We start from the raw sequence: 27949 nt of genomic DNA, 5'->3' as shown, positions 1-27949 counted from the left end.
CATGTCAGCAAAGTATGACCTCACAATACGTCACTGTTAGACCTTGGTGTGTGCATTCCTTCCTGATAAATGAAACCTGATTTCCCTGCAAAGCCATCCTCCAGCTGTGGTGGTCAGTTATCTCAACAGTTCATCTATGTTCTACGCCCACTTCATAGTGAAACCTACAGTATGTTTTAGGTTTCATTTCAGCATAAAAACGAAACTGACAGAGTAGTGTTGTAATGTTGTTGTTGTTACTAGGGAGGGATCTAGTGGTTGTTGACATACACCATAAATACTGCAGCACTTCCTGAAGTGTTTCTAATCCAATACAAGACATTATGACATTCAGCCTAGAAGTGTGTCGGAACTGTAGTGTAACATGAGCTTATGAATAACTTCACAGATTTTATTTCAAGAGGACAACACATCATAGCCATGGTACATTTCACATTTTCCTAAGAGGCAAGTACATTTTTATATTCCTGTTGTTGTTCATTATGTTGATAGTGGAAAGGTAAATGGTTCATACACATGAAGTAATATAGACAGATGGCCTAATGATGTCTATAACATGTTTTTTAATACTTCATTGAGATTGCTCTGCATTCATGTGTCATACCACATCCAGCTGTAGATGTTGTCAGACAGTGTACAAATTAATCAATTGGCAGTTAATGTTACTATTTTCTTGCTCGCTTAGTGTGACTTACAGTATACCTACAGAGATTTGAATTGAATATCTCAGGAGTCACAGAATGTTTTTTAATGAGATAGGGGGATACCTAGTCAGTTGTACAACTGAATGCATTCAACTGAAATGTGTCTTCTGCATTTAACCCAACCCCTCTGAATCAGAGAGGTGCAAATGGCTGCCTTAATCAACATCAACAGTGCCAGAACGACAGATTTTACCTTGTCAGCTCTGGGATTCAATCCAGCAACCGCCCAATGCACTAACCACACACCTGCAGTTCATAGCTATATCTGTATTGCTTAATGTTAATGTTGTCTGCAATTGGTTAATTGAGACCAGTTAGCCTGTTGAATTGAGAATAGCTTTATAGCTATATTAATTAACAAAAAATATATATGTATACATATTTCTTAATCATATATTTTGCTATTTAGAGGATATTGTTTTGAAGAAACTTTTATTGAGATCATTTGATCATTTTGGTGACAGGTGCAAAGCAAGGTCCAAGTCAAGCAGAGTAAACTTATAGATATTTCTGGTTACAGCCAGTCCTATTTTACAGATACTATAACAATTAAAGGTGCAATATGCAGAAATCGCACCGCCATTTCCTGGTTGCTAAAATTCCATTAGTTTGCCTAATTTCAGTTTATGTGACAAAACAAGCAATGTATAGTGTAGATATTCAATTGCTTCCGGCGCCGACAGAGATGGCCGCCTCGCTTTGCGTTCCTAGGAAACTATGCAGTTTTTTGTTTTTTTACGTGTTATTTCTTACATTAGTACCCCAGGTCATCTTAGGTTTCATTACATACAGTCGAGAAGAACTACTGAATATAAGATCAGCGTCAACTCACCATCAGTACGACCAAGAATATGTTTTTCGCGACGCGGATCCTGTGTTCTGCCTTACAAACAGGACAACGGAGCGGATCCCATGCAGCGACCCAAAAAAACGACTCAGAAAAAGAGGGAAACGAGGCGGTCTTCTGGTCAGACTCCGGAGACGGGCACACCGTGCACCACTCCCTAGCATTCTTCTTGCCAATGTCCAGTCTCTTGACAACAAGGTTGATGAAATCCGAGCAAGGTTAGCATTCCAGAGGGACATCAGAGACTGTGACGTTCTTTGCTTCACGGAAACGTGGCTCACTGGAGAGAAGCTATCCGAGGCGGTGCAGCCAACGGGTTTCTCCACGCATCGCGCAGACAGAAACAAACATCTTTCTGGTAAGAAGAGGGGCGGGGGCGTATGCCTTATGGCTAACGTGACATGGTGTGATGAAAGAAACATACAGGAACTCAAATCCTTCTGTTCACCTGATTTAGAATTCCTCACAATCAAATGTAGACCGCATTATCTACCAAGAGAATTCTCTTCGATTATAATCACAGCCGTATATATCCCCCCCCAAGCAGACACATCGATGGCTCTGAATGAACTTTATTTGACTCTTTGCAAACTGGAAACCATTTATCCGGAGGCTGCATTCATTGTAGCTGGGGATTTTAACAAGGCTAATCTGAAAACAAGACTCCCTACATTTTATCAGCATATCGATTGCGCAACCAGGGGTGGAAAGACCTTGGATCATTGTTACTCTAACTTCCGCGACGCATATAAGGCCCTGCCCCGCCCCCCTTTCGGAAAAGCTGACCACGACTCCATTTTGTTGATCCCTGCCTACAGACAGAAACTAAAACAAGAGGCTCCCACGCTGAGGTCTGTCCAACGCTGGTCCGACCAAGCTGACTCCACACTCCAAGACTGCTTCCATCACGCGGACTGGGACATGTTTCGTATTGCGTCAGACAACAACATTGACGAATACGCTGATTCGGTGTGCGAGTTCATTAGAACGTGCGTTGAAGATGACGTTCCCATAGCAACGATTAAAACATTCCCTAACCAGAAACCGTGGATTGATGGCAGCATTCGCGTGAAACTGAAAGCGCGAACCACTGCTTTTAATCAGGGCAAGGTGTCTGGTAACATGACCGAATACAAACAGTGCAGCTATTCCCTCCGCAAGGTTATCAAACAAGCTAAGCGTCAGTACAGAGACAAAGTAGAATCTCAATTCAACGGCTCAGACACAAGAGGCATGTGGCAGGGTCTACAGTCAATCACGGACTACAGGAAGAAATCCAGCCCAGTCACGGACCAGGATGTCCTGCTCCCAGGCAGACTAAATAACTTTTTTGCCCGCTTTGAGGACAATACAGTGCCACTGACACGGCCTGCAATGAAAACATGCGGTCTCTCCTTCACTGCAGCCGAGGTGAGTAAGACATTTAAACGTGTTAACCCTCGCAAGGCTGCAGGCCCAGACGGCATCCCCAGCCGCGCCCTCAGAGCATGCGCAGGCCAGCTGGTCGGTGTGTTTACGGACATATTCAATCAATCCCTATACCAGTCTGCTGTTCCCACATGCTTCAAGAGGGCCACCATTGTTCCTGTTCCCAAGAAAGCTAAGGTAACTGAGCCAAACAACTACCGCCCCGTAGCACTCACTTCCGTCATCATGAAGTGCTTTGAGAGACTAGTCAAGGACCATATCACCTCCACCCTACCTGACACCCTAGACCCACTCCAATTTGCTTACCGCCCAAATAGGTCCACAGACGATGCAATCTCAACCACACTGCACACTGCCCTAACCCATCTGGACAAGAGGAATACCTATGTGAGAATGCTGTTCATTGACTACAGCTCGGCATTCAACACCATAGTACCCTCCAAGCTCGTCATCAAGCTCGAGACCCTGGGTCTCAACCCCGCCCTGTGCAACTGGGTACTGGACTTCCTGACGGGCCGCCCCCAGGTGGTGAGGGTAGGCAACAACATCTCCTCCCCGCTGATCCTCAACACTGGGGCCCCACAAGGGTGCGTTCTGAGCCCTCTCCTGTACTCCCTGTTCATCCACGACTGCGTGGCCACGCACGCCTCCAACTCATCCTGGCGGGCTGTATCACCGCCTGGTACGGCAACTGCTCCGCCCTCAACCGTAAGGCTCTCCAGAGGGTAGTGAGGTCTGCACAACGCATCACCGGGGGCAAACTACCTGCCCTCCAGGACACCTACACCACCCGATGTCACAGGAAGGCCATAAAGATCATCAAGGACATCAACCACCCGAGCCACTGCCTGTTCACCCCGCTATCATCCAGAAGGCGAGGTCAGTACAGGTGCATCAAAGCTGGGACCGAGAGACTGAAAAACAGCTTCTATCTCAAGGCCATCAGACTGTTAAACAGCCACCACTAACATTGAGTGGCTGCTGCCAACACACTGACACTGACTCAACTCCAGCCACTTTAATAATGGGAATTGATGGGAAATTATGTAAATATATCACTAGCCACTTTAAACAATGCTACCTTATATAATGTTACTTACCCTACATTATTCATCTCATATGCATACGTATATACTGTACTCTATATCATCGACTGTATCCTTATGTAATACATGTATCACTAGCCACTTTAACTATGCCACTTTGTTTACATACTCATCTCATATGTATATACTGTACTCGATACCATCTACTGTATCTTGCCTATGCTGCTCTGTACCATCACTCATTCATATATCCTTATGTACATATTCTTTATCCCCTTACACTGTGTATAAGACAGTAGTTTTGGAATTGTTAGTTAGATTACTTGTTGGTTATTACTACATTGTCGGAACTTGAAGCACAAGCATTTCGCTACACTCATATTAACATCTGCTAACCATGTGTATGTGACAAATAAAATTTGATTTGATTTAGAGAATCATTCTACCATCTAAACCTCTGTGAAAAGTATTTTCAATAACAATGTATAGTGTAGAGAATCATTCTACCATCTAAACCTCTGTGAAAAGTATTTTCAATAACCAAAAATATTGTATTTTCAGCTGTTTGAAGCTGGTGTGCAAAACCGAAAGTAAAAGATCCAAAACTAAACTAAAGAAAGGGAAGCATAGAAATACTGCACAATAGAACAGATCTACCACTTCTTAGACTTGCTTTCAATGAGAATGACTGATCTATAAATAGCGAACACAGGACAGATCTACCGCTTCTTAGACTTGCACTTTGGCAAAGGTTAAAGGCTACAAAACATAGTACACACTGCTCATAACCGATTTTTTGTTTTGGAAACAGAAAACTAAGGTCAAAAGTTTAATCTATGCGAAAATTAGCAGAATGTCGGCCGAGTTTCAGCTTGCTCCATCTTATCCTACTTGCGGTCACTGGTGGGGAGTGGAAGCCCCCACCGTATGCTTCAGATCTTTACCCCTTGTGACACATTTGAGTTTCCCCTTTTATCTGTTGGGAAACAGCTATGGAAACTCCAACTTTATTTGCTATAATGTGCCTCTATGAAAGTAATATAAAGCTAAAGGCACTATTACCTTCTGTTTGCATGATAATTAAATGTGCAGCTAGTGTTAGCCGAGTTACATGGACCAGTAGAAGGAATGTTGCTGGTTCACACTTCAAAGCAATTTTCTAAGCATTTTCACTAGTTTTTGGATCACACTACTCAAATTGCTGTGATTAATTATTAATGTACTTATTACAAGAAAGGTTAAGACATAACTAAACTATCTCTTTAGTAAAAGCTTAGATATGCATGATATCAAGGACTGAAGTGTCACACAACCATTTGCCTCTATTAATAATCAATAATGGACTAAATGAATATTGTCACGCCCTGACCTTAGAGATCCCTGTTTATTCTCTATATTTTGGTTAGGTCAGGGTGTGATTAGGGTGGGTACTCTAGTTTTTGTATATCTATGTTTTCTTTTTCTTTGTTGGCCTAGTAGGGTTCCAAATCAGAGGCAGCCGTCTATCGTTGTCTCTGATTGGGGATCAGACGTAGGCAGCCCTTTTTCCCACCTTCTGTTGTGGGATCTTGTCTTTGTTTGGTTGCATGTGTTTTGCACGACAAAGCTTTTCGTTCGTTGTAAATGTTTTTGTTTTTTTGCTGGTTCACATTTTAAATAAATATGATGAACCCAAATCACGCTGCGCCTTGGTCTCCTTCCAACAACGGACGTTACAAATATTGATATATGTGCAAAAACCTGTCATGCTTTGTCTTTTAATTTCAGAGAAAACCTGGGATCACGCTATGACTACGAAAGAGAGAATTCAGCGCCAGTTCCCTGGCACGTTCATGGAACTCTGCGAAACTTGCTTGCATCACAGACCACAGCAGTTCTCCTGTAAGGGCATCAACTTGAAGTGCAATTCCAGACACAGGCATGTTTGGAAGGCAACTCTAGTTCTTTATGACAAGAAAAATACACGGTTGTATGAGGAAGTCAGGCCGCTGCCCATCCTGCCCCACTTGAACATCAGCTCATGGCTGTACTGTAAGTACGTTGTGAATGGTGAGCCATGCTTGCATGGCGCCCATCGATGCTGGTTTGCACACAGTGAGGTAGAGATGACCGTGTGGACAGCTGAGAGCCAGGAGGGGTTTGTTCGGGCTGAGCTGCTTCAGGCTGTACAGAAACATCAGCCGGTGGTGGCAGCAGCTTCTCGGTCTCTGCCCCAGCATTATTGCAAAGCCTGCGATCTATGGTTTCCATCATGGGGAGATTTCCAGAACCACCTCAACACGTTCAATCACATCAAAAGGACCAACGAGTATAACAATGAGACAACAACTGAGTGGAAGTATCGAGACCCACCTCAAACCAACCAAGCCTACAAATTGTGTGAAAGGTACATTACACCCAGTCAGTATCACACAACACATACATTGAGTATACCAAACATTAGGAACACCTCCCCACCCGCCCCCTTTTTGCCCTCAGAACAGCCTCAATTCGTCGGGGCATGGACTCTACAAGGTGTCAAAAGCGTTCCACAGGGATGCTGGCCCATGTTGACTCCAGTGCTCCCCACAGTACTGTAACCCTTATTTCTTGTTGTAGGTATTTAACCATATCTCAATCGGAGGACTTGTGGGTTCAGCAGAACTTTTTTTAACATGGGTTATAACAGAAAAATATTGCTTGTAGTTTAATTTCTCCTGGACCAAGAGATATAGCCAAGCAGTCTCCTTCCCCCTCTCTCAAAATTCGCAGGTGCTCCTATGAATACTATTGCTTTCACAATAAAAGTCTCCAGGGTACAAAATAACAGTGCCTCAATACATTTAGGCAAAATAAAAGTCATAACAAAAGTAAGGCTGGAGTTGTCAACATAGCTGGATGTCCTTTGGGTGGTGGACCATTCTTGATACAGACAGGAAACTGTTAAGCATGAGAAACCCAGCAGGGATTCAGTTCTTGACACAAACCGGTGCACCTGGCACCTACTACCATACCCCGTTCAAAGGCACTTAAATATTTATCTTGCCCATTTACCGTCTGAATGGCACACATACACAATCTCTCTCTCAATTGTTTCAAGGCTTAAACATCCTTCTTTACCCTGTCTCCTCCCCTTCATCTACACTGTTTGAAGCTGATTTAACCTCTCTGGTACAAGTGGGACGGTAGCGTCCCACCTCGACAACAGCGAGTGAAATTGCAGGGCGCCAAATTCAAAAGAACAGAAATCCCATAATTAAAATTCCTCAAACATACAAGTATTATGCACCATTTTAAAGATAAACTTCTTGTAAATCCAACCACAGTGTCTGTTTTCAAAAAGGCGTTACTGCGAAAGCACACCATGCGATTATGTTAGGTCAGCACCTAGTCACAGAAAACCATACAGCCATTTTCCAGCCAAGGAGAGGGCTCACAAAAGTCAGAATTAATCACTAACCTTTGATGATCTTCATCAGATGGCACTCATAGGACTTCATGTTACACAATACATGTATGTTTTGTTCGATAAAGTTCATATTTATGTCCAAATACCTCCTTTTTGTTCACGTGTTTAGTCCAGTAATCAAAATGCACAAGGCGCGACCACAAAGTCTAGACGAAAAGTCAAAAAAGTTCTATTACAGTTTGTAGAAACATGTCAAACGATGTATAGAATCAATCTTTAGGATGTTTTTTTTAATCATAAATCTGAAATAATATTCCAACCAGACAATTCCTTTGTCTTTAGAAATGAAAAAGAACGGAGCTTGCGCTCAAGGCCGCGCGTGTGACTAAACTAATGGCTTTCAGCCAGACCCCTGATTCAAACAGCTCTTATTTGCTCCCCCTTCATAGTAGAAGCCTGAGACAAAGTTCTAAAGACTGTTGACATCTAGTGTAAGCCTTAGGAAGTGCAATATGAACACATGGACACTATATATTGGATATAAAATCACATGAAAAAGATTTCCCACTTCCTTGTTCGATTTTTCTCAGGTTTTTGCCTGCCAAATGAGTTCTGTTATACTCACAGACATCATTCAAACAGTTTTAAAAACTTCAGAGTGTTTTCTATCCAAATCTACTAATAATATGCATATCCTAGCCTCTGGGCCTAAGTAGCAGGCAGTTTACTCTGGGCACGCTTTTCATCCGGACGTGAAAATACTGCCCCCTACACCAAATAAGTTTTAACAAGGGACATCAATTAGGGATCATAACTTTGACCTGGATTCAGTCTATGTCATGGAAAGAGCAGGTATTCCTAATGTTTTGTATACTAAATGTATATTCCACAGTAGGCCTATATAGCAAACAAATTAGTAAGTAGACAGCACACTGAAAATAAGACAATGCCGTTTTTCAACACAATATACACTAAGTCTCCTCTGACTAGATCACAGCCCAGCATAACCGTGCCAGTGATAAAATGAGTCTGATCCTATTCTTCAGACACTTATAGTTGGATATCTAATGCGATTCATATTTCTAAAACATTAAATGTAATGTAATTTATCCATAGGAGGGCCTCTACATGTGAGCTTGGGAGCAACTGTGTTGATGCTCACTCAGCGGAAGAACTACAGGAGTGGCGCACAAGAGACAAGACTGATCGGAAGACAGTTATTGCTGCTGAAGAGCAGGGTTTACTTTCATACCAGGGCAATCTACTGAGAGAGTACAAGGATATAATTAAAAAGGCTGATATTGTAAGGCCATTTCTATTAAATATATATATATTTACACTACCGTTCAAAAAATGTCCTTGTTTTTCAAAGAAAAATAAATAATAAATCCATTAAAAAAAACATCAAATTGATCAGAAATACAGTGTAGACATTGTTAATGTTGTAAATTACTATTGTAGCTGGACTATTGTAGCTGATTTTTAATGGAATATCTACATAGGCAGACATAGGCCCATTATCAGCAACCATCACTCCTGTGTTCCAATGGCACGTTGTGTTAGCCAATCCAAGTTTATCATTTTAAAAGTCTAATTGATCATTAGAAAACCCTTTTGCAATTATGTTAGCACAGCTGAAAACTTTTGTGCTGATTAAAGAGGCAATACAACTGGCCTTCTTTAGACTAGTTGAGTATCAGGAGCATCAGCATTTGTGAGTTCGATTACAGGCTCGAAACTCTTTAGTCTATTCTCGTTCTGAGAAATGAAGACTATTCCATGCGATAAATTACCAAGAAATTGAAGATCTCGTAGAACGCTATGTACTACTCCCTTCACAGAACAGCGCAAACGGCCTCTAACCAGAATAGAAAGGAGTGGGAGGCCCCGGTGCACAACTGAGCAAGATGACAAGTACATTAGAGTGTCTAATTTGAGAAACAGATGCCTCACAAGTTCTCAACTGGCAGCTTCATTAAATTGTACCCTCAAAACACCAATCTCAACGTCAACAGTGAAGAGGCGACTCATGACATGCCATTGGAACACAGGAGTGATGGTTGCTGATAATGGACCTATGTACGCCTATGTAGATATTCCATTATAAATCAGCTGTTTCCAGCTACAATAGTAATTTATAACATTAACAATGTCTACACTGTATTTCTGATACATTTTATGTTATTTTAATGGAGAAAAAAGGTGCTTTTCTAAACAAACATTTAAAATTGACTCAACTTTTGAACGGTAGTGTACATTGTTCTGATTATGATTTATGTGTATTTTATTTCTTTGTTTATTCGGTTTTTGTTCATCCGACACTGTGATTGGTTTATACAAAGGGGTGACAACGCATTGAAGTGGGGAAGGACACAACTTGAGTGAAGTCATGATTTTTTTCTTGCACAACTGAACAGTTGTAACACAAATCATAGGAAAGTTATTAGAATCTTATCAACCTACCACATTCAATAAATTATCTAGCTAATGTTGTCAATAGCTAACACAAAGATAGGCCTACTATTGGTTAGCCAGTTTTTTATATTAGTAAAATAATCATTAGCTATCTCAACAAGTTAGCCTACTAGTTGTCAAATCAGATCTAGCCTACTCACCAGCCAGCTAGCTAGATTCAGTTGTTGAGAGATGTGCATTTGCAAGCACTAATTAGTGTTAGCTACATTAGGTAATTTTTCGTGTGAAACATAGCTACTATGAACTAACTTTCTAGACTAGGTATAAAAATGGGCCAACCAAGAACAACACATTGTCTCTGTCGGAAGAAAACCTTGTATCTCCAAAATTGAAATTGTTTTGTAAATTGGATAAAAATGAGCACACAAATTCGAAACTTCAAACACTTTTTTAAATACATGTTCTTTGTCCTAGAATCATGAAATGTGCAGGGTACATTGAGGGGAGGTACTGGGAATTAAGAGATTTTCTTCCGACAGCAACCTTAACATTAGCTAGATTGACTTAGCTAGATAGGTAGGCTGCTTAGTCCAAGAAAGCATGGCTTATTTTCTCTGTACTGCTTTGTATCAACTAATCACAGTGTAGTCAAATAAAATAAATTGAAAAAATTGCTATTTAATAACCTGTTTAATGTTAATATTAATATTAAGTGGTTGGCCATATAAAACATATCTATCTTCATGAGAGGGCCATGAACAGTACCTAGTAATGCCTTATACTCCTAGAAATCTTTACATTTTTATTTGTTAAATATATTATTTATCGATGATTTCTATGGACTTCCAGCTAGCACATTTGGTTCCTTGGACTTATATTTGTGGTGTCCCATTGGTTCTGGGAACAAAGCCATACGTTTCCTGACCGTAAAAGCTTTTTTTTTTTTACCCCATTTTTCTCCCAAATTTCATGATATTCAATTGCTAGTTACGATCTTGTCTCACCACTGCAACGGACATGGGAGAGACATGCGTCCTCAGAAACATGACCCGTCAAGCCACACTGCTTCTTAACACACTGCTCGGTTAAACCGAAAGCCAGCCGCACCAATGTGTCAGAGGAAATACTGTTCGACTGATGACCAAAGTCAGCTTGCAGGCACCTGGCCCGCCACAAAGAGCCGCTAGAGCGCGATGAGCCAAGGAAAGCCCCCTCTGCCAAACCCTCCCCTAACCCAGATGGCGCTGGGCTAATTGTGTGCCACCCTATGGGGCTCCCGGTCATGGCCAGCTATGACACAGTCTTGAATCGAACCCAAGGCTGTAGTGGCGCCTCAGCACTGGACCGCTAGACTGCTTCGCCTGGAATGACCCCGGAGTCATTCCAGGTCAACTGATTTGAAGCATGGAAGGGATTTGGTCCAACAGAAGTTGATTTTTAAGCAAATTACCTTGATACAATAATTACATCAACACTGTATAAAATATTGCCAGCTTTTTAACACAAACTGAAACATTCTGTGCCATTGTGATTATACCTTCCATTTTCAGATGTCTGAGGCAGTGTCTGGTGTCAATATCAGCTGTGACAAGGACATGATGATTTCAGGTCAAAGAGAAAATGTGCCGCTGACATGGAAGTTCAGAATACAGTCGGAGGTAAGGCTAACATACCATTATTAACTTGTTGTACTTCAAAGAGTACTCCATGCAAAGTCGCCACTCAGTGCTACAGTACAACTACAGTTATTCTGCAATTACTGCGTCCAAAATACCACAGTTGACTGCATTTACTGCACTTTTACTGCATCTAGGTTGCTCAGTGTTGTCATCGTCGTAGTTGCATTGCATCGCAAGAGATAGAAATCCATCCTATTTCACAGAAATGACTGTATGCAATGTCCAGTCAGCAGGAAAAGGTTTACATGACTCGTCATATCGTTCTGATCGGAACTCTGACCCAGTTGTCATGTCAACACAACTGTCAGTGCTGCTGTAAACCCTGACCAAAGATACATGGCAAAAAAATTATAGACACCATGGCTAGTCATGGTTCATGTACATAGTCTGGCAGTCAATACATTTAATTTGAAAAGTGAACCCAGACCTTTCTCTGTCCAGTTTTAACTGACATTGTTCAACATCAACTGCACTAGCTAGCAAGCTTAGCTCGTCGGTCGCTTGATTAACTAGCTAGCTTGTGAAAACATGATTGGCAATTAGGCAACATTTTGGCTATCTAACTAAATTGTACAGCCAGCATTTTGTCTATATTGATGGTGTTACAATTATCAAATGTTTGGATAAACAAATAATTTATGATACCATGATGTGATGTTGCATGCAATTTCCATTGCATTTGAATTGCTTTGTGTAGCTGCAAAGTTGCTTGAGATGATGTCACTTGCAACTTCCATCTGCAACAGGAATTGTGTCCAAATTGCTTAACTCACAATATTGTAGTAGTGGCACCTAATGAATTGTGTCCAATGCTTTTTTACAGAAACTACTTGCACATGTATCACTACTGAAACAGGAACCTGGAGCCTCTTTCTCCCTGGATGAAAACAGTCCTGAGCCCTGCACTTACTCCACGGGTGAATCGTTCTGTAACTCAGACATGACCTATGACATCACCGTGTCCTTCAAGTCCAACAACCCGGGTCTTTACGAACAGTGGTTGGTGTTCGACTTTGACACAAGGCCAGTGCTCCTGCAGAAACTCAAAGTTAATGTTGGAAAAGAGCCTTCCATTCAGCTAGTGGTGCCACCAGAGGACGACATCCATCCATCTTTAAATCAAGAACGCTGGCATCAGGGGAACAGGGACATCATCCCATATATGGAGAAGACAAAGGCACAGGAAAAGCTGCTTACGGAATACGAGCCTCAGATTTGTACGCCATATGAACCACTTGATGACCGCAACATGCCCATAAATCACCAGAACTACAAAGAGAGAATGCACAGCTTCCTGTACACAGAGGAGCAGGCAGAAGATCAGGTGGTTTCAAGGTAATGAGAGCAATTATAGTATTTATTGAGTACTATATAGTGAAACATTTACAATGGTAAATATACATGAGTTAAAATGGCAATCAACCTACTACAGTAACTCTCTCCACATTCTAATACCTTTTTAGACTCAACGTTCAAACAACCATCACTTTGTCGGTCACCCTAGAGGCCACTGTAGACGACCCTCAGTTTGGGATGAAGATAGCTCCTCTGGGGGAACTATTCTGTGCTGTCTCAGTTCCTTATAATCTCACCCCAGACACCCCAGAGGGTTTGATGCTGAGACGAAGCATCCAATCAGCTCTCATAGCACCAGTATCTTCAGATAATCAAAGTCACAAGGTCTACGAAGCCATCATCCTCAAAGACGCCACAAGTAAGAATAAAATGCACTTGAAGCTGTCTGAAAGATGCTGCTCTGACCTGAAACTCCAAAACAATGAAACATGTGAAATGGAAGTTCAGTTCCAGCTGAATCGTCTGAGGTTTTGTGAGATGCACAAAGCCATAGATCTCCTTCCAGACACAGAGAGAGTGTTACCAGACTTCAGGAACTGCATTGTCCCTGTGAGCAAAACACAGAAAAATTACAACCTCAATGCAAAGCAGCAAGCAGCTATGGAATTTATCATTGGAGACACTGATGGAGCAGGAAGTGTGTCACCACTCCTCATTTATGGACCGTTTGGAACTGGGAAAACCCTTACTCTAGCTACGGCAGCTAAAGAGCTGGTACGGCAGCCTCACAATAGAGTACTGATCTGCACCCTTACAAACAGGTAGGAGATGATTTGATGTAAGTCACTCTTGATAAGACCTTGTGCTAAATTACTCAAATATAAATGTAATGTAAGTATAATATTGGTTATTCAATGGGTTGAATATACACTATGTGGCCTCCAAATGTTCAATATGTTTATAATCATAACAAGTATTTGTAATTAGAGCCTGTAATAGTACAGTAGAAGTTATGAAAAGTAATAGTATTTTGTATAGTTGGAACATGGTATCCTTATTAAAACCTGGTGAATTATTATTGTTGCAACAAAAGTACATAGCAGGTGAAACCATAGAAGACATTACACTCATTATTTTCTTCAGTTCTGCAGATTTGTATGTGAAAGGTCATTTCCATGAGTCTGTCAACTCTGGAGATCTTGAAATCAAACCTCTTAGAATAAAGGCAGAGGAATCATCGGTACAATCTACTGATGTGATCACCTTACAGTACTGTCATCGTTCCAAAAACGGACAATTCTTCTCCCTACCTGACAAAGATACAGTCGACTCCTGTAGGGTGGTCATAACAACCACCTCAATGGCAAGGCACTTACATGACCTGAAGCTCCCTGGCGGCTACTTCACCCACATCCTGATTGACGAAGCGTCCCAGATGCTTGAATGTGAAGCTCTGATGGCCCTTGGTCTGGCTGGGCCAGTAACTCGAGTGGTTCTAGCTGGAGATCACATGCAGATGGGACCAAAGCTCTTTTCAGTGGACGATGACCAACGCTCCAATCATACCTTGCTGAACCGTCTGTTCCACTACTATCAAGCCCAAGAGAGTAGTGCAGCTTTGAAAAGCAGAATCATTTTCAACGAGAACTATCGCTCCACCAAAGAGATAGTAGAATTCGTGTCCACTAACTTCTATGTTGGCAAGTCTGATGCCATCAAGGCTGTAGGTAATGTCCCAGCTCATCCGAACTGCCACCCCCTGAGGTTCCACCATATCAGAGGAGAATCTCACCTGGACAACACATCCATGTCGTGGTTTAATCGTGAAGAGGTTGCATCCGTGGTTGAAGTAGTGCAAAATCTGCTCAGAGATTGGCCACCTGCATGGGGAAATCAGGATCAAAGCTCAATTTGTGTCCTGTCTGAAGGATGCCAGGTAAATTGTCCTTTGAACATACCACCATTTTTATAATGTATATCTTGAGCAAATGATAAACTATCAATAATATTGTATTTGAAGCCTTACATGTCGTAATTTTATTGGTTGATAGGTTTCACTGATCAGGAAAGAGCTTCGGAAAAAAAGACATGGCCAAGTGACTGTGGAAAATATAGCCAATGTTCAAGGTATATTTTTGACTGTAATTTTGACTTTCATATAATCTTTTCCTTGAACATAATAATGGGTTGTATACTTTAAAAACATTGACATATTTTCATTTCTTAACAGGCAAACAGTTCAGGGCAATAGTATTGACAGCCGTTCAAACCCGTGACAGCCTTCTTTCCTCTGACTCACTTTGTCACGAGTTTTTCAACGATGCTCGCGTACTGAACACGGTCATGACTAGGGCTCAATCCCAGGTTGTTGTGGTTGGAGATGCTGCTGCTCTCTGCTACTTTGGGAAAAGCTCAAGGATATGGAAAGCCTACATAGACCACTGCATCAGCAAAAACAGTGCAGATCCACAAACCCTTACTGAAGATTACTTGAAACAAGAAGTAAGAGAGATTTCAAGATTTGTCAAAGGGGACGAGGAGGACAACAGTGATAGTGAGTCATCCATATCTGAGATACCCGACATAGATGACCCAATACTGAGGGAGCTTCTTGACGAGGGTAAAGATGTACGAGTCACTGTAACAGCTGACGGCCTGTTGGGTATCACCCAGGGGGAGCCAATTGTCAACCCATTAAATGGACTTGAGATGAACACAAGCCAAGACAGCTCCCCTTTGTACCTTCAGGCATTGATAAACAGAGACCCGAGTATCTACAAACACTGTCACTTGAGTTTGGAGAGGTTTGACTCAGGCTACGCCATACCTCTTGAAGAGCCCTCCCTCCGCATTTCTATCAAAGGTAGAAAGAATATTGGTCGTTCTTTTCCTGGAGATCAGGTTGTTGTGGAGATCTTGGACAATGAGTGTCATCCCCCAAATGGGAAAGTGCTAGATGTGGTGAAGGATGAAAATGCCTCCTTGGTGTTTGTCTGTACCATTGATAACTATGACAACCAGGTGATGACACCCATCAACAACTGCATCTCCAAAATTTACACCCCAGTTTGGAGGGACAAGCCAAACTACATTGCCGTGCGAAAACTGGAGGATCTGAGAGTTGAAAAATTTGTGAAGATAAATGAGGAATCCAAAAGAAACAATCTCTTTGTTGTCAAAGTCTTGAAGTGGCGAGAGCAATTTCGATACCCTTTAGGAGTTGTCGTAAAAGTCCTTCCCAAAGTGGCCTCTTTAGATAGTGGACTAGAAGTATTGGACATAGAGTATCAACTGACAAGGGCCACTTCTGTTGAGAATGACCAGGAAATTCTCAAGGAACTGAACACAGATACGCAAAAACGAAGGTGTTATCAAGAATTCATAACATTTACAATTGACCCAGCACATTCCAAGGATCTTGATGATGCCATCAGTGTAAGAGATTTAGGTCAACACTACGAGATTGGAGTTCACATTGCTGATGTTGCAAGCCGTGTGACCAAGGGCAGCCTATTGGACAAAGATGCACAACAGAATGGAAGTGCTTTTTATCCCCCTGGAAAGGAGCCTGTTTATATGTTCCCACTTTGTCTGAGCACCGAGCATTTCAGTCTACTCCCTGGATGTGAACGAAATGCCATATCACTGATGGTGCAAATTGACAAGAAAACAGACCGCATCAAGACAAGTAAGTTTAGCCTATCTAAAATAAAGTCTGATAGAAAGTTGTCATATGAGGAAGCTGAAAACATCATCCAAAACTCTGATGATAATGGCCAACGATATGACACTTTAGAGGGCTGCCTCGCCAAAGCATGTCACTTTTCTGAGGTTCACAGAAAGGACAGGAAACAGGGAGACTGGCACTATAAATCCCCTGATGATGATGTAATCGTTGGTAGAAGACGGTCTCATAAGATGGTGGAAGAGCTCATGGTTATGTTTAACCACGCTGTCACTGAACTGTTGCTCAAAGATGCAAAGACAGTCAGCTGCACCCCAGTCAGATGCCAAGACAAGCCAAACACAGAGAAGCTTTGTCAACTAAAAGATAAATACAGTTCTCTGATTCCCCTGTCCATTCATTTCTGCCACTGCATTGATCAGATTGGTAACGTTGATGATAACCAGAGGGATGCGGTTTCTAAACCTTACCCAGATGTGTCCAATCAGATGCTTGCAACGAGAACAGAGAATAAAGACCATCATGGTCAAGTTGTCCAGCCATCTGAGACATTCTCTCTATTAACATCCATTGTGAGGAGTCTTGAGTCAGCATTTCAAGACAAGGATATCCCTAGAATTGTGGACCTGATAGCAACTGATGACATTCATCCCCAGCTACTGCCTTTGATCATTGAACTCAAGAAGACGATCCATAGAGCATATGTTCTACGCTCTAACTCAACATACCTATCTAGAGTTGGCCACTATGACCTTCAGCTTGAAAGCTACACTTGGGCTTCCTCGCCCATTCGTCGGTACGTGGACGTTATTGTTCAGAGGCTCCTGCACTCAGTTCTTGAAAATAAAGCAGTCAGGTACACTTCTCTGGAAATTGACCATGCGTGTCTGAGTTTTTCGAGAAAATCTGAAAAGCAAAAAATGTATGAGAGGAAAGCACGTTGCTTGAGTTTTGCATCGCAGCTGAACAATCAAAGTGCCCAGAAGATAGCCTTTGTCATTGATGCCTCCTCAGCTGGAAACAGTTTAAGAGTGTATTTTCCATTTAATCGATCCTCCATGCCAGAAAATATCCTTATCATGTATAGGGATCTGCAGTTGACAGACCAACCAGAGTTCAATGAACATGACAACCATGTGGTTCTGAAATGGAAGAGAAGAGTATACTCCTTCACAAATGAGAACATCCATGCTGAACTGCAACAACAGTCACCTCATCCATTTGTGACATCAGTGCCAACAGACTTGTGGAAAGGGATGCTGTCAGCTCTGAAGGAGGAGAATTTGGACATCATGTTCCAATCCCTACAGACCATCAGCTCAAGTGTCAAAGATAACCAACAGGTCTGCTCAGGTCTGCTCCAATATACACCAACGGCCAGAACCAATCCAAATCCAGGTCATTACATTGAATTGCCATTGAGGGTAAAGTCTGGTGAAACACTGGAGGTGCAACTGGGCACTGACACACAACGGGGATTATTAGTACCTGTGGTTCAGATGCTGGTTGTACGTAAAAAGTTTGAGATTTGCTTGGAGCACTCAAAAGACCCAACTCTGTGTTTCTCCAAGTATGCATTCCATTCATCGAAGAAAACATACACCACTTACCAGGAGTATCAGAAGATATGGAAACCATTGTGTGAGATGGAGTCAGCCTCCAACGCTGTAACAGAAAATGACAGCATTGTCCTTGAAGATGTGCCTTTGACATGGAAACAGATACAGAAGGAGAGTCAACTCGGTGGATTCTTCCAGTTGTCACTTGAGAAGATGAAACAGTGGGCCATTGAGTATGGTCTCAAACACAGCTTTCTGTGTATCCGCATGAGGTACCAAAATCGAGTGGATTTGCCAAACAATGGCGCTGATGATGATCAGCATGTGGACCTCAGCAATATCCCATCTCTCATTTGGGTTGCTCATGGAATAACCACTGGGGTCACTGATGAGGATGAGGCTAAAAACCTCTCCTATGTCCAGATAGACTTCCGGATTAATCACATGTGCATGGCCAAGATTCCAGACAGGGTCTTCGGGAAAGATACAAGATTCACAGTAGAATTAATTCCAAAGCTGTTACCTGATGTGTAAGTATTTGGACTATTTAATATTCAAATACAAATGTGTTTTTTAGAGTCGAAAGAAGATAAAATGTGAAATTTAATGAATTAATGATTCTGTGTTATTTTCAGGCGTAAAGAGGCTGCCGTCGACAACCTCACTCAGGCTAATGAACTTGTGAAGAACATTGCTCTTGGCAAGAGGACAAACTCTGGTAAATACAACTACAGTGCCTTGCAAAAGTATTCATCCCCCTTGGTGTTTTTCCAATTTTGTTGTATTACAACCTGTAATTGAAATTGATTTTTATTTGGATTTCATGTAATGTACATAGACAAAATAGTCCAAATTGGTGTAGTGAAATTAAAAGTATAACTCATTTTAAAAAAATCAAAAAAATTAAAAACAGAAAAGTGGTGTGTGCATATGTAGTCACCCCCTTTGCTATACATGTCTTGGAATGGCCTAGTCAAAGCACAGACCTCAATCCAATTTATGAATCTGTGGTATGACTTAAAGATTGCTGTACACCAGCGGAACCCATCCAACTTGAAAGAGCTGGAGCAGTTTTGCCTTGAAGAATGGGCAAAAAACCCAGTGGCTAGATGTGCCAAGCTTATAGAGACATACCCCAAGAGACTTGCAGCTGTAATTGCTGCAAAAGAAGGCTCTACAAAGTATTGCCTTTGGGGGGGGGCGGGGGGGGGGGGGGTGAATAGTTATGTACGCTCAAGTTTTCCGTTTTTAGGGGGGTCTAATTTCTTGTTGTGGTATATAGGTATATATATAGGTATGTAGTGGTATATGTTGTGTAAATCAAATGATACAAACCCTCCAAAAATCTATTTTTAATTCCAGGTTGTAAGACAACAAAATAGGAAAAATGCCAAGGGGTTGAATACTTTCACAAGCCACTGTAACACATTTTATTTCAGAACACAACACTAGACAAGCCACCATCTACAGTATACCAGCAAATTAGATTTAAGCGCAAATTCAATTTCCGTTGAATTTTTACACATTTTAGTTTTAACTTTGACAAATAGATTCATGGTAAATTCATGTCTCATGTCTGTTGGTAATAAGTGAGGTTGTGAGGATGTTATGTGGTAATATTTTACACAGCACCTGTAACTAAAGAGCTGAGACCTGCCAGGTTTGAGATCAAACTTCCTTCCTCCAAGTTTCCTGATCTGAATATTAGTCAAACCAAAGCTATTAAAGAGGCCCTCGACAACCGATTCACTCTCATTCAGGGGCCACCAGGTAAGCACTTTGATGTTTTACAAAGCCTATATTACCTTTCTCCTCATGAAGTTCAGTTAGAATCTTAATACATTCTAATCATTTTCTTAGGCACTGGGAAGACGGTGGTTGGAGTCCACCTTGTTTATTGGTTCTTTCTGCAAAACCAAAAAGACCCAAACCACCTAAGGCCTAAAGCTGCTGGGGGGTCTTCAAAGAGGAGGTGCATTCTATATTGCGGACCCTCTAATAAATCGGTGGACGTTGTAGCTGGTAAGAATTTACCCCCCTTCTCCTTATCCTTAGATGATGTTAGGTATGCCTGCATCTGCTATTTCAATGTGGGCCTGTGTCGCTGTCTCTTTTTATGAGGTCCCATTGAGTCAGATACATCTGCAGTCAGATTGCCATACCACTGTCACAGCACCAGTACTAAGCTTTGGCAGGTGCTTACCGGAGCTGACTACCGGCACCTCAAATTGTTTTGAGTTCCTGCACCTCTTATAGAATATTAGCTCAGAAGTAGAGGAGTTCCTGCACCAAAATATAAACAGTACTGACACCCAAAATGAGTAACGGCATCCATTTCAGTATAAGTCAAGCACTGCATAGCATTAAAACTTGTCTCATCATATTTGTCAAAGGTCAACTTCTGAAACTCCGGAAGGTGTTGAAGCCACTTCGTGTTTACAGTGAGCAGATGGAGATGTTGGAGTTTCCCTACCCTGGCAGCAACCTGAAGCTATCACGCAGGTCAATCAGGGAGGAGAGACCCAAGAGAGAGCTCAGGTCAGCTAACTTTTATCTAAGTGCAGAGAAAGAACTGTCAGTGTTTATTTTGGTTGTGCCAAGGAAGTGGGACTATAATGAAATTTGAGGCTTTATATTTGCATTGCGCAACTATTTGTTTTATTACTGATCATTACTTGGAATAAACAGTTATGACATGAAGTCAGCATATGCATGTGTAAAGTATGGTTTGCTTTTTTAAAATTGTTTTCAGTTCCATCACATTGCATCATCTTATTCGGATGGCTGAGAACCCATTCTCCAATGAAATTAGAAATTTTGATGCAAGAATTAAAAGGGGAGAGGAACTCACAGACATGGAGATTGAGAGGTAACTTACTTTCATGTAAATAAATAACCACATAGGATTTTATTTGAAGAGAAAACGTTTACCTAATTCATGTATAATTATGAAATACATTTTATGATTTTTCTATCAATTTGGTGTTTTATTTTCCCATATACCTTTTAACTTTAAGCTACAAAGACCTCCTAAGTCAAGCTCGGAATCATGAGTTGATGAGGCATGATGTCATTCTCTGCACTTGTACTGCGGCGTCAAATCCCAACTTCTACAAACTGGACTTGAAACAGATTATCATTGATGAGTGTGCCATGGCAACTGAGCCTGAAGCCTTCATCCCCCTTGTGACACATAAACCTGAACAGGTAATTGATAATCAATTGCTAATTCGTTTCTCAATTTGCAAGCAGGGAAAGGTTATATATAACCTATTTTATGATTATGCATTCTCCTTTCAGATTGTTTTACTCGGCGATCACAAGCAATTGCAGCCCATCACGCACAGTGATCTTTCAGCAAGGTTGGGCATGAGGAAATCTCTGTTTGAGCGTTACATGGAAAAGGCGTTGATGCTTGATACGCAGTACAGAATGGTATGAAGCATGGATTGGTTTGGGAAATATTTCCATGTTCTATTGTAGAAGTTGTGTGGTTTGATTCTTCTCTAACATTCCACATCTGATTAGAAACTTGCACAAACATTCTCTATTCTCTTTGTCATCGTTTGCATTTTGTTCATATAGAACTAGGGAAGCACTCACTGCAATTTTGTCTTTTCAGCAAGAGCGCATTTGTGAGTTTCCTTCAAAGGAGTTCTACAATGGTATTCTCAAGACTGGAGCAACTCGGAAAGACAGTGTCCTGCTCGCTCAGTCTCATCGTCTGACGCCCATCCTTTTTGGACACGTTTACGGAAAAGAGATCAGTCTTGTGGTCTCCACCGAACGGGGGAATGAAAACTCAAAGGCCAACTCGGCAGAGGCTGAGGAATCGGTGAGCAACCACCACCAAGCAATGTTTGGAAACACTGTCAATGCATAATTCCGTGGTAACAGTGAAACATAAACATTTTGTTTGTCAGGTTCGCATCGCCTCTCTGTTGATCAAGCGTGCTGGGGTGGCGGCTAGCGACATAGCTATTCTGACACCATACAATGCCCAGGTAGCCAAGGTGAACGAAACCCTGGAAATGAACCATATCCAGAACGTCAACGTGAATACCATCACAAAGAGTCAAGGTACAGTTATTTTGACCATGAGGCACAAAGTTACAGTATAAAAAAAATACAATATATGGAAGGGAAGGAAAACTGAACTCCAGCTGAGTGTTTATACTTTTTTTTCTACAGGAAGTGAATGGCGTTATGTCATCTTGTCTACTGTGCGCTCTTGTCCCAAGTCGGAAATTGAAACAGAGCCAACCAAAGCATGGCTCACCAAGAAGCTTGGTTTTGTCATGGACCCAAACCAAGTCAATGTGGGCATCACTCGGGCTCAGGAGGGACTGTGCATTATTGGTAAGAAACTGTTCCAGGTGGTATTATATGGCCAATGTCTCTCTGCTCACCTTGTTGACTCATATCAGGCACCTCTGTAGCACACAAAGAGACAATATCCCAGACAGATTTAGTCTAGTCGTGTACTAAAAAGCATTTTAATGAATAAACTCTATTGAACATGCTATTCGGGACTAGCTTTGATCTGTTGCCAGGAAACCGGCCCTTAGAGTCTAAATTAAGATAATAGTGTGCACTGAAAATGTTAAATGTGCAACCAAAGCATGTTAAATGTGCAACCAGGGCCTCCCGGGTGGCGCAGTGGCTCATATTGTACTGTACTGGCACTGTACTGCAGCGCCAGCTGTGCCATCAGAGTCCCTGGGTTCGCGCCCAGGCTCTGTCGTAACCGGCCGCGACCGTGAGGTCCGTGGGGCGACGCACAATTGGCCTAGCGTCGTCCGGGTTAGGGAGGGATTGGTCGGTAGGGATCTCCTTGTCTCATCGCGCACCAGCGACTCCTGTGGTGGGCCGGGCGCAGTGCGCGCTAGCCAAGGTTGCCAGGTGCACGGTGTAGCCTCCGACACATTGGTGCGGCTGGCTTCCGGGTTGGATGCGCCCTGTGTTAAGAAGCAGTACGGCTGGTTGGGTTGTGTATCGGAGGACGCATGACATTCAGCCTTCGTCTCTCCTGAGCCCGTACGGGAGTTGTAGCAATGAGACAAGATAGTAGCTACTACAACAATTGGATACCACGAAATTGGGGAGAAAAAGGGGTAAAATTAAAAAAAATTTAAAAAATGAAAAATAAATAAATTGTGCAACCAGAGCATGTTAAATGTGCAACCAGAGGGGAAAAAACTCTAGACCACCTTTACTCCACACACAGACGCGTACAAAGCTCTCCCTCGCCCTCCATTTGGCAAATCTGACCATAATTCGATGCTCCTGATTCCTGCTTACAAGGAAACATTTAAGCAGGACGCACCTGTGACTCGGTCTATAAAAAACTGGTCAGATGAAGCAGATGATAAACTACAGCACTGTTTTGCTATCATAGACTGGAATATGTTACAGGATTCTTCCGATGGCTTTACCAACAAGTGCATCGATGACGTTGTCCATACAGTGACTGTACGTACATACCCCAACCAGAAGCCATGGATTACTGGCAGCATTCGCACTGAGCTAAAGGCTTGAACTGCAGCTTTCAAGGAGCGGGACTCTAACCCAGAAGCGTATAAGAAATCCCTATATGCCCTCCGATGAGCCATCAAACAGGCAAAGCGTAAATACAGGACTAAGATCGAGTCGTACTACACCGGCTCTAATGCTCGTCGGATGTGGCAGGGCTTGCAAACCATTACAGACTACAAAGGGAAGCACAGCTGAGAGCTGCCCAGTGACCTGAGCCTACCAGACAAGTTAAACAACTTCTATGCTCGCTTCGAGGCAAATAACACTGAAACATGCATGAGAGCACCAGCTGTACCGGAAGACTGTGTGATCACGCTCTCCGCAGCCGATGTGAGTAAGACCTATAGACAGGTCAACATTCACAAGGCCGCAGGGTTAGACGGATTACCAGGATGTGTACTGCGAGCATGGGCTGACCAACTAGCAAGTGTCTTCACTGACATTTTCAACCTCTCCCTGTCTGAGTCTGTAATATCAACATGTTTTAAGTAGACCACCATAGTGCCTGTGCCCAAGAACACTAAGGTAACCTGCCTAAATGACAACCGACCCGTAGCACTCACGTCTGTAGCAATGAAGTGCTTTGAAAGGCTGGCCATTGCTCACATCAACACCATCATCCCAGAAACCCTAGACCCACTCCAATTTGCATACCGCCACAACAGATCCACAGATGATGCAGTCTCTATTGCACTCCACACTGCCCTTTCCCACATGGACAAAAGGAACACCTATGTAAGAATGCTATTCATTGACTACAGCTCAGTGTTAAACACCATAGTGCCCTCAAAGCTCATCAATATGCTAACATCCCTGGGACTAAACACCTCCCTCTGCAACTGGATCCTGGACTTCCTGACGGGCCGCCCCCAGTTGGTAAGGGTAGGTAACAAAACATCCGCCACGCTGATCATCAACACAGGGGCCGCTCAGGGGTGCGTGCTCAGTCCCCTCCTGTACTCCCTGTTCACTCATGACTGCACGACACCAACACCATCATTACATTTGCTGATGACACAACAGTGGTAGGCCTGATCACCGACAACAATGAGACAGCCTATAGGGAGGAGGTCATAGGGAGGAGACCTGGCCGTGTGGTGCCAGGACCGCAACCTCTCCCCAACGTGATCAAGACAAAGGAGATGATTGTGGACTACAGGAAAAAGAGGACCGAGCACACCCCCATTCTCATCGACGGGGCTGTAGTGGAGCAGGTTGAGCGCTTCAAGTTCCTTGGTGTCCACATCACCAACAAACTAACATGGACCAAGACAGTTGGGAAGTGGGCACGACAAAACCTCCCCCTCAGGACACTGAAAAGATTTGTCATGGGTCCTCAGCTGTAGGTTTCTACAGCTGCACCGCACGGCAAGCGGTACCGGAGCGCCAAGTCTAGGTCCAAGAGGCTTCTAAACAGCTTCTACCCCCAAGCCATAAGACTCCTGAACATCTAGTCAAATGGTTACCCAAACCATTTGCATTGCCCCCCCCCCCCCCCCAATTCTGTTTTTGTCTTTGCATTGTCACTTTAATAACTCTATCTACAAGTACATATTACCTCAATTACCTCGACACCGGTGCCCCTGCACATTGACTCTGTACCGGTACCCCCTGTATATAGCCTCGCTATTGTTATTTTATTGCTGCTCTTTAATTATTTGTTACCTTTATCTCTTTTTGGGGGGTATTTTCTGAAAACTGCATTGTTGGTTAAGGGCTTGTAAATAAGCATTTCACGGCGCATGTGACAAATTAAATTGGATTTGAAGTGAATTAACAATCTTCCCATGTCTATTGTTAGATTCTCATTCTGTTACATTGTTTTGTACACTTGAATTGAGAAGACTGTAGAACGGGACAAATGTGTTTTATTTTCTAATTCCTCATTCCTTACTGGCAGTGCTTTAACATGCAAATTGGCGGTTTAAATTTGCTCTTCGTTTCCTTTTAGGAAACCAAGAGTTGCTGAGGTGCAGCTCACTGTGGAAGAGTCTGCTGGTTCATTACCAGCAATGTGGCTGTGTGGTGGATCCTGCTAAGGACATTCAAGTTCAAAACCCACACGTCAAAACCAAATCAAAGGACAAAAGAGCCTCAAAGTTTCAAAACAGAAAAAGAAAATGCTAGAGATTCTGCAGTACCCATAATTGACTGCTGGGGATCAGTTAGAAAATTGAGATATGCATTGCTATGGTGCCGCTTGAAATCTTGATCTTTAACGCTTCTGAGAAACTGAAGACTTTTGCACTACTGATGAGAGCTAATGAATTTTTGACAAATGAACATAATATGTACTGTTACACATACAATGTTATTGTAATGATATTTCAGAACTATGTATAAAAGAAAAGCAACAATCATTGCACTGGTAATACAAGACATTTAATATATATTTCTACATGTTTGTTGCTAACCTTGACATTTTACACATTTTTTATTCGCTTTTTAAGTGTCAGACGTGCTTTATACTCAGTCAGATGTTTTGTATGTTTTAGAATGGTTGTGAAATGTTTTAATCATTGTATATTAAACTAGCCATACTATGTATTTACTGTATATTTCACTTCATTATTTACTACTAGAAGGAGATAAGACCTCAGCACACTATATTTTCACCATATCACCCTGAGCCATTATTCATAAGTATACTGCATGTGTGGATGGGAGTGAATGGGAGTTCAACTGTAACCTCACTGACACTCAATTTGATAGAGGCAATGATTCAACTACAGTGATGTCGATCTTGTAGGGATAGTTGAAGATATATATATATATATATATATATATATATATATATATATATATAGATATACATTCCTCTATCACACATTTGATTTGTAGTAGTTAAAGTCATGCCATGATTAATTTAATAATACACAAAGTTATACATTTTATTGCAATACTAATTACCAATACCATGTACTGTCTGGGTCAACCAACAAGAGCCAAGGCAAGTACAAAATCATGTACAATTTATTATCTGTTAACTATCCCTTTAAGACTGTAGCCTACTTGTATGTGAAGGTATAAGTGTTCTGTTAAGAGGTCTGAAGCTTTATGGCACAGGTGCACTCCCCTTGGCTGTTTCCAGCCCCACTCTGGCTGTTCCCAGACCCACTCTGGCTGTTTCCAGCCCCACTCTGGCTGTTCCCAGCACCACTCTGGCTGTTCCCAGCCCCACTCTGGCTGTTCCCAGACCCACTCTGGCTGTTTCCAGCCCCACTCTGGCTGTTCCCAGCCCCACTCTGGCTGTTCCCAGCCCCACTCTGGCTGTTCCACTCTCTACACTCTTAGAAAAAAAGGTGCTATCGAGAACCTTAAAGAGTTCTCCGGCTGTCCCCATTAGGATAACCCTTTTAAGAAGCCTTTTTGGTTGCAGGTAGAACCCTTTCTAGAGAGAGTTCTCCATGGAGTCCAAAAGGCTTCTACCTGGAACCAAAAGGGTTATTCTATGGGTATAGCCGAATAACCCTCTTTGAACCCTTTTTTCTAAGAGTGTATCGCTGCTACTACACTCGCTTTTCTAAGAACATAGGACAGTATATAGCATTTAGTTACAAGATACAGACACAATTCACAGAAATAATAATGTTACTGAATAAGATTCAACAAATTATACAAAAGAATAGTCCTGACCACTGTTGACATTTGTTGTAATGCATATTTTAAAACAGAAACAATGGAGCTCAGAGTAACCAATGTCTAGATATAATTTTGTCTCAACACTGATTATGGTGTTCCCCTCACATAGGGAAGAACAGGAAACCACTGAATAAACAGCCATTATCGCTATCGCCATAGAGACTGAAGCTTGAGGGGAGGCGCGTGTAGACCAAGTCTCCCTCTATCTCTAGAATCACTCCATTGGATACACTCACAACATTTCTGTTACTGTTCCACGGATGAGGCCACATTATACTCTGGTCAATCTTGAACAAGCATACTCTCAGGTATTGCGATTTGCGCTTATCTATGGCACTGACCCTGAAGTAGTATACTCCTCTCACTGGTGCTGTGAAGACACCTGCATTAGAGGAAAGGCAGGGTGAGATCAACACTGTTCATCTCTCATAGACGCTGGAGCAGCCTCTTATAGTGATGGTGGACTCTATAGTTGGCCCCTGTGGACACTTGTGTTATACTATATCGAGTGGTGTGTGATCAGTACCTGTAATTGGACTGTAGGCTTATGTGGGTGAGGACTTTGGGGTCAAACAGAGCGGTATCAGTATTGAAGGGTCCAACATTAATACCTTAACCAGCAGAGAATGCCACCTTTGGCCTCTCTGTGAACACATTTTTGTTATTGAACACACTGTACTGCATGCATGCCATCCCCTAGTGCTAAACATTTCAGAACTACACTA

The 27949-nt window shown here is 42.2% G+C and overlaps 1 protein-coding gene across 3 annotated transcripts; it reads left to right on the top strand.

Annotated features, from left to right (window-relative positions):
* Positions 1–166: 166 nt before the first annotated feature.
* On the top strand, positions 167–26129 carry helz2a (helicase with zinc finger 2a). Of its 3 annotated transcripts, XM_021610645.3 has the most exons (20): positions 167–447; positions 5793–6411; positions 8530–8716; positions 11379–11486; positions 12331–12842; positions 12971–13624; positions 13947–14739; positions 14855–14930; positions 15034–18577; positions 18683–18765; positions 19677–19817; positions 19908–20069; positions 20441–20585; positions 20800–20916; positions 21065–21254; positions 21348–21482; positions 21670–21882; positions 21971–22127; positions 22239–22406; positions 25534–26129. In XM_021610645.3, exons 2-20 carry the CDS (start codon positions 5813–5815, stop codon positions 25707–25709), a joined length of 8160 nt encoding a protein of 2719 aa, XP_021466320.3. In that variant the 5' UTR covers positions 167–447; positions 5793–5812; the 3' UTR covers positions 25710–26129. The 3 variants fall into 3 exon arrangements, with proteins under 3 accessions (XP_021466320.3, XP_090098013.1, XP_090098012.1); XM_090241887.1 differs by lacking the exon at positions 8530–8716 and having other exon boundaries at positions 190–447; XM_090241886.1 differs by lacking the exon at positions 167–447 and having other exon boundaries at positions 5612–6411.
* Positions 26130–27949: the final 1820 nt, after the last annotated feature.

The sequence above is a fragment of the Oncorhynchus mykiss genome, chromosome 7 (assembly GCF_057628025.1).
Source record: "Oncorhynchus mykiss isolate SJ-2025 chromosome 7, ASM5762802v1, whole genome shotgun sequence".
Classification (NCBI taxonomy): domain Eukaryota; kingdom Metazoa; phylum Chordata; class Actinopteri; order Salmoniformes; family Salmonidae; genus Oncorhynchus; species Oncorhynchus mykiss.
This window is presented reverse-complemented; position numbering and strand designations above follow the sequence as displayed.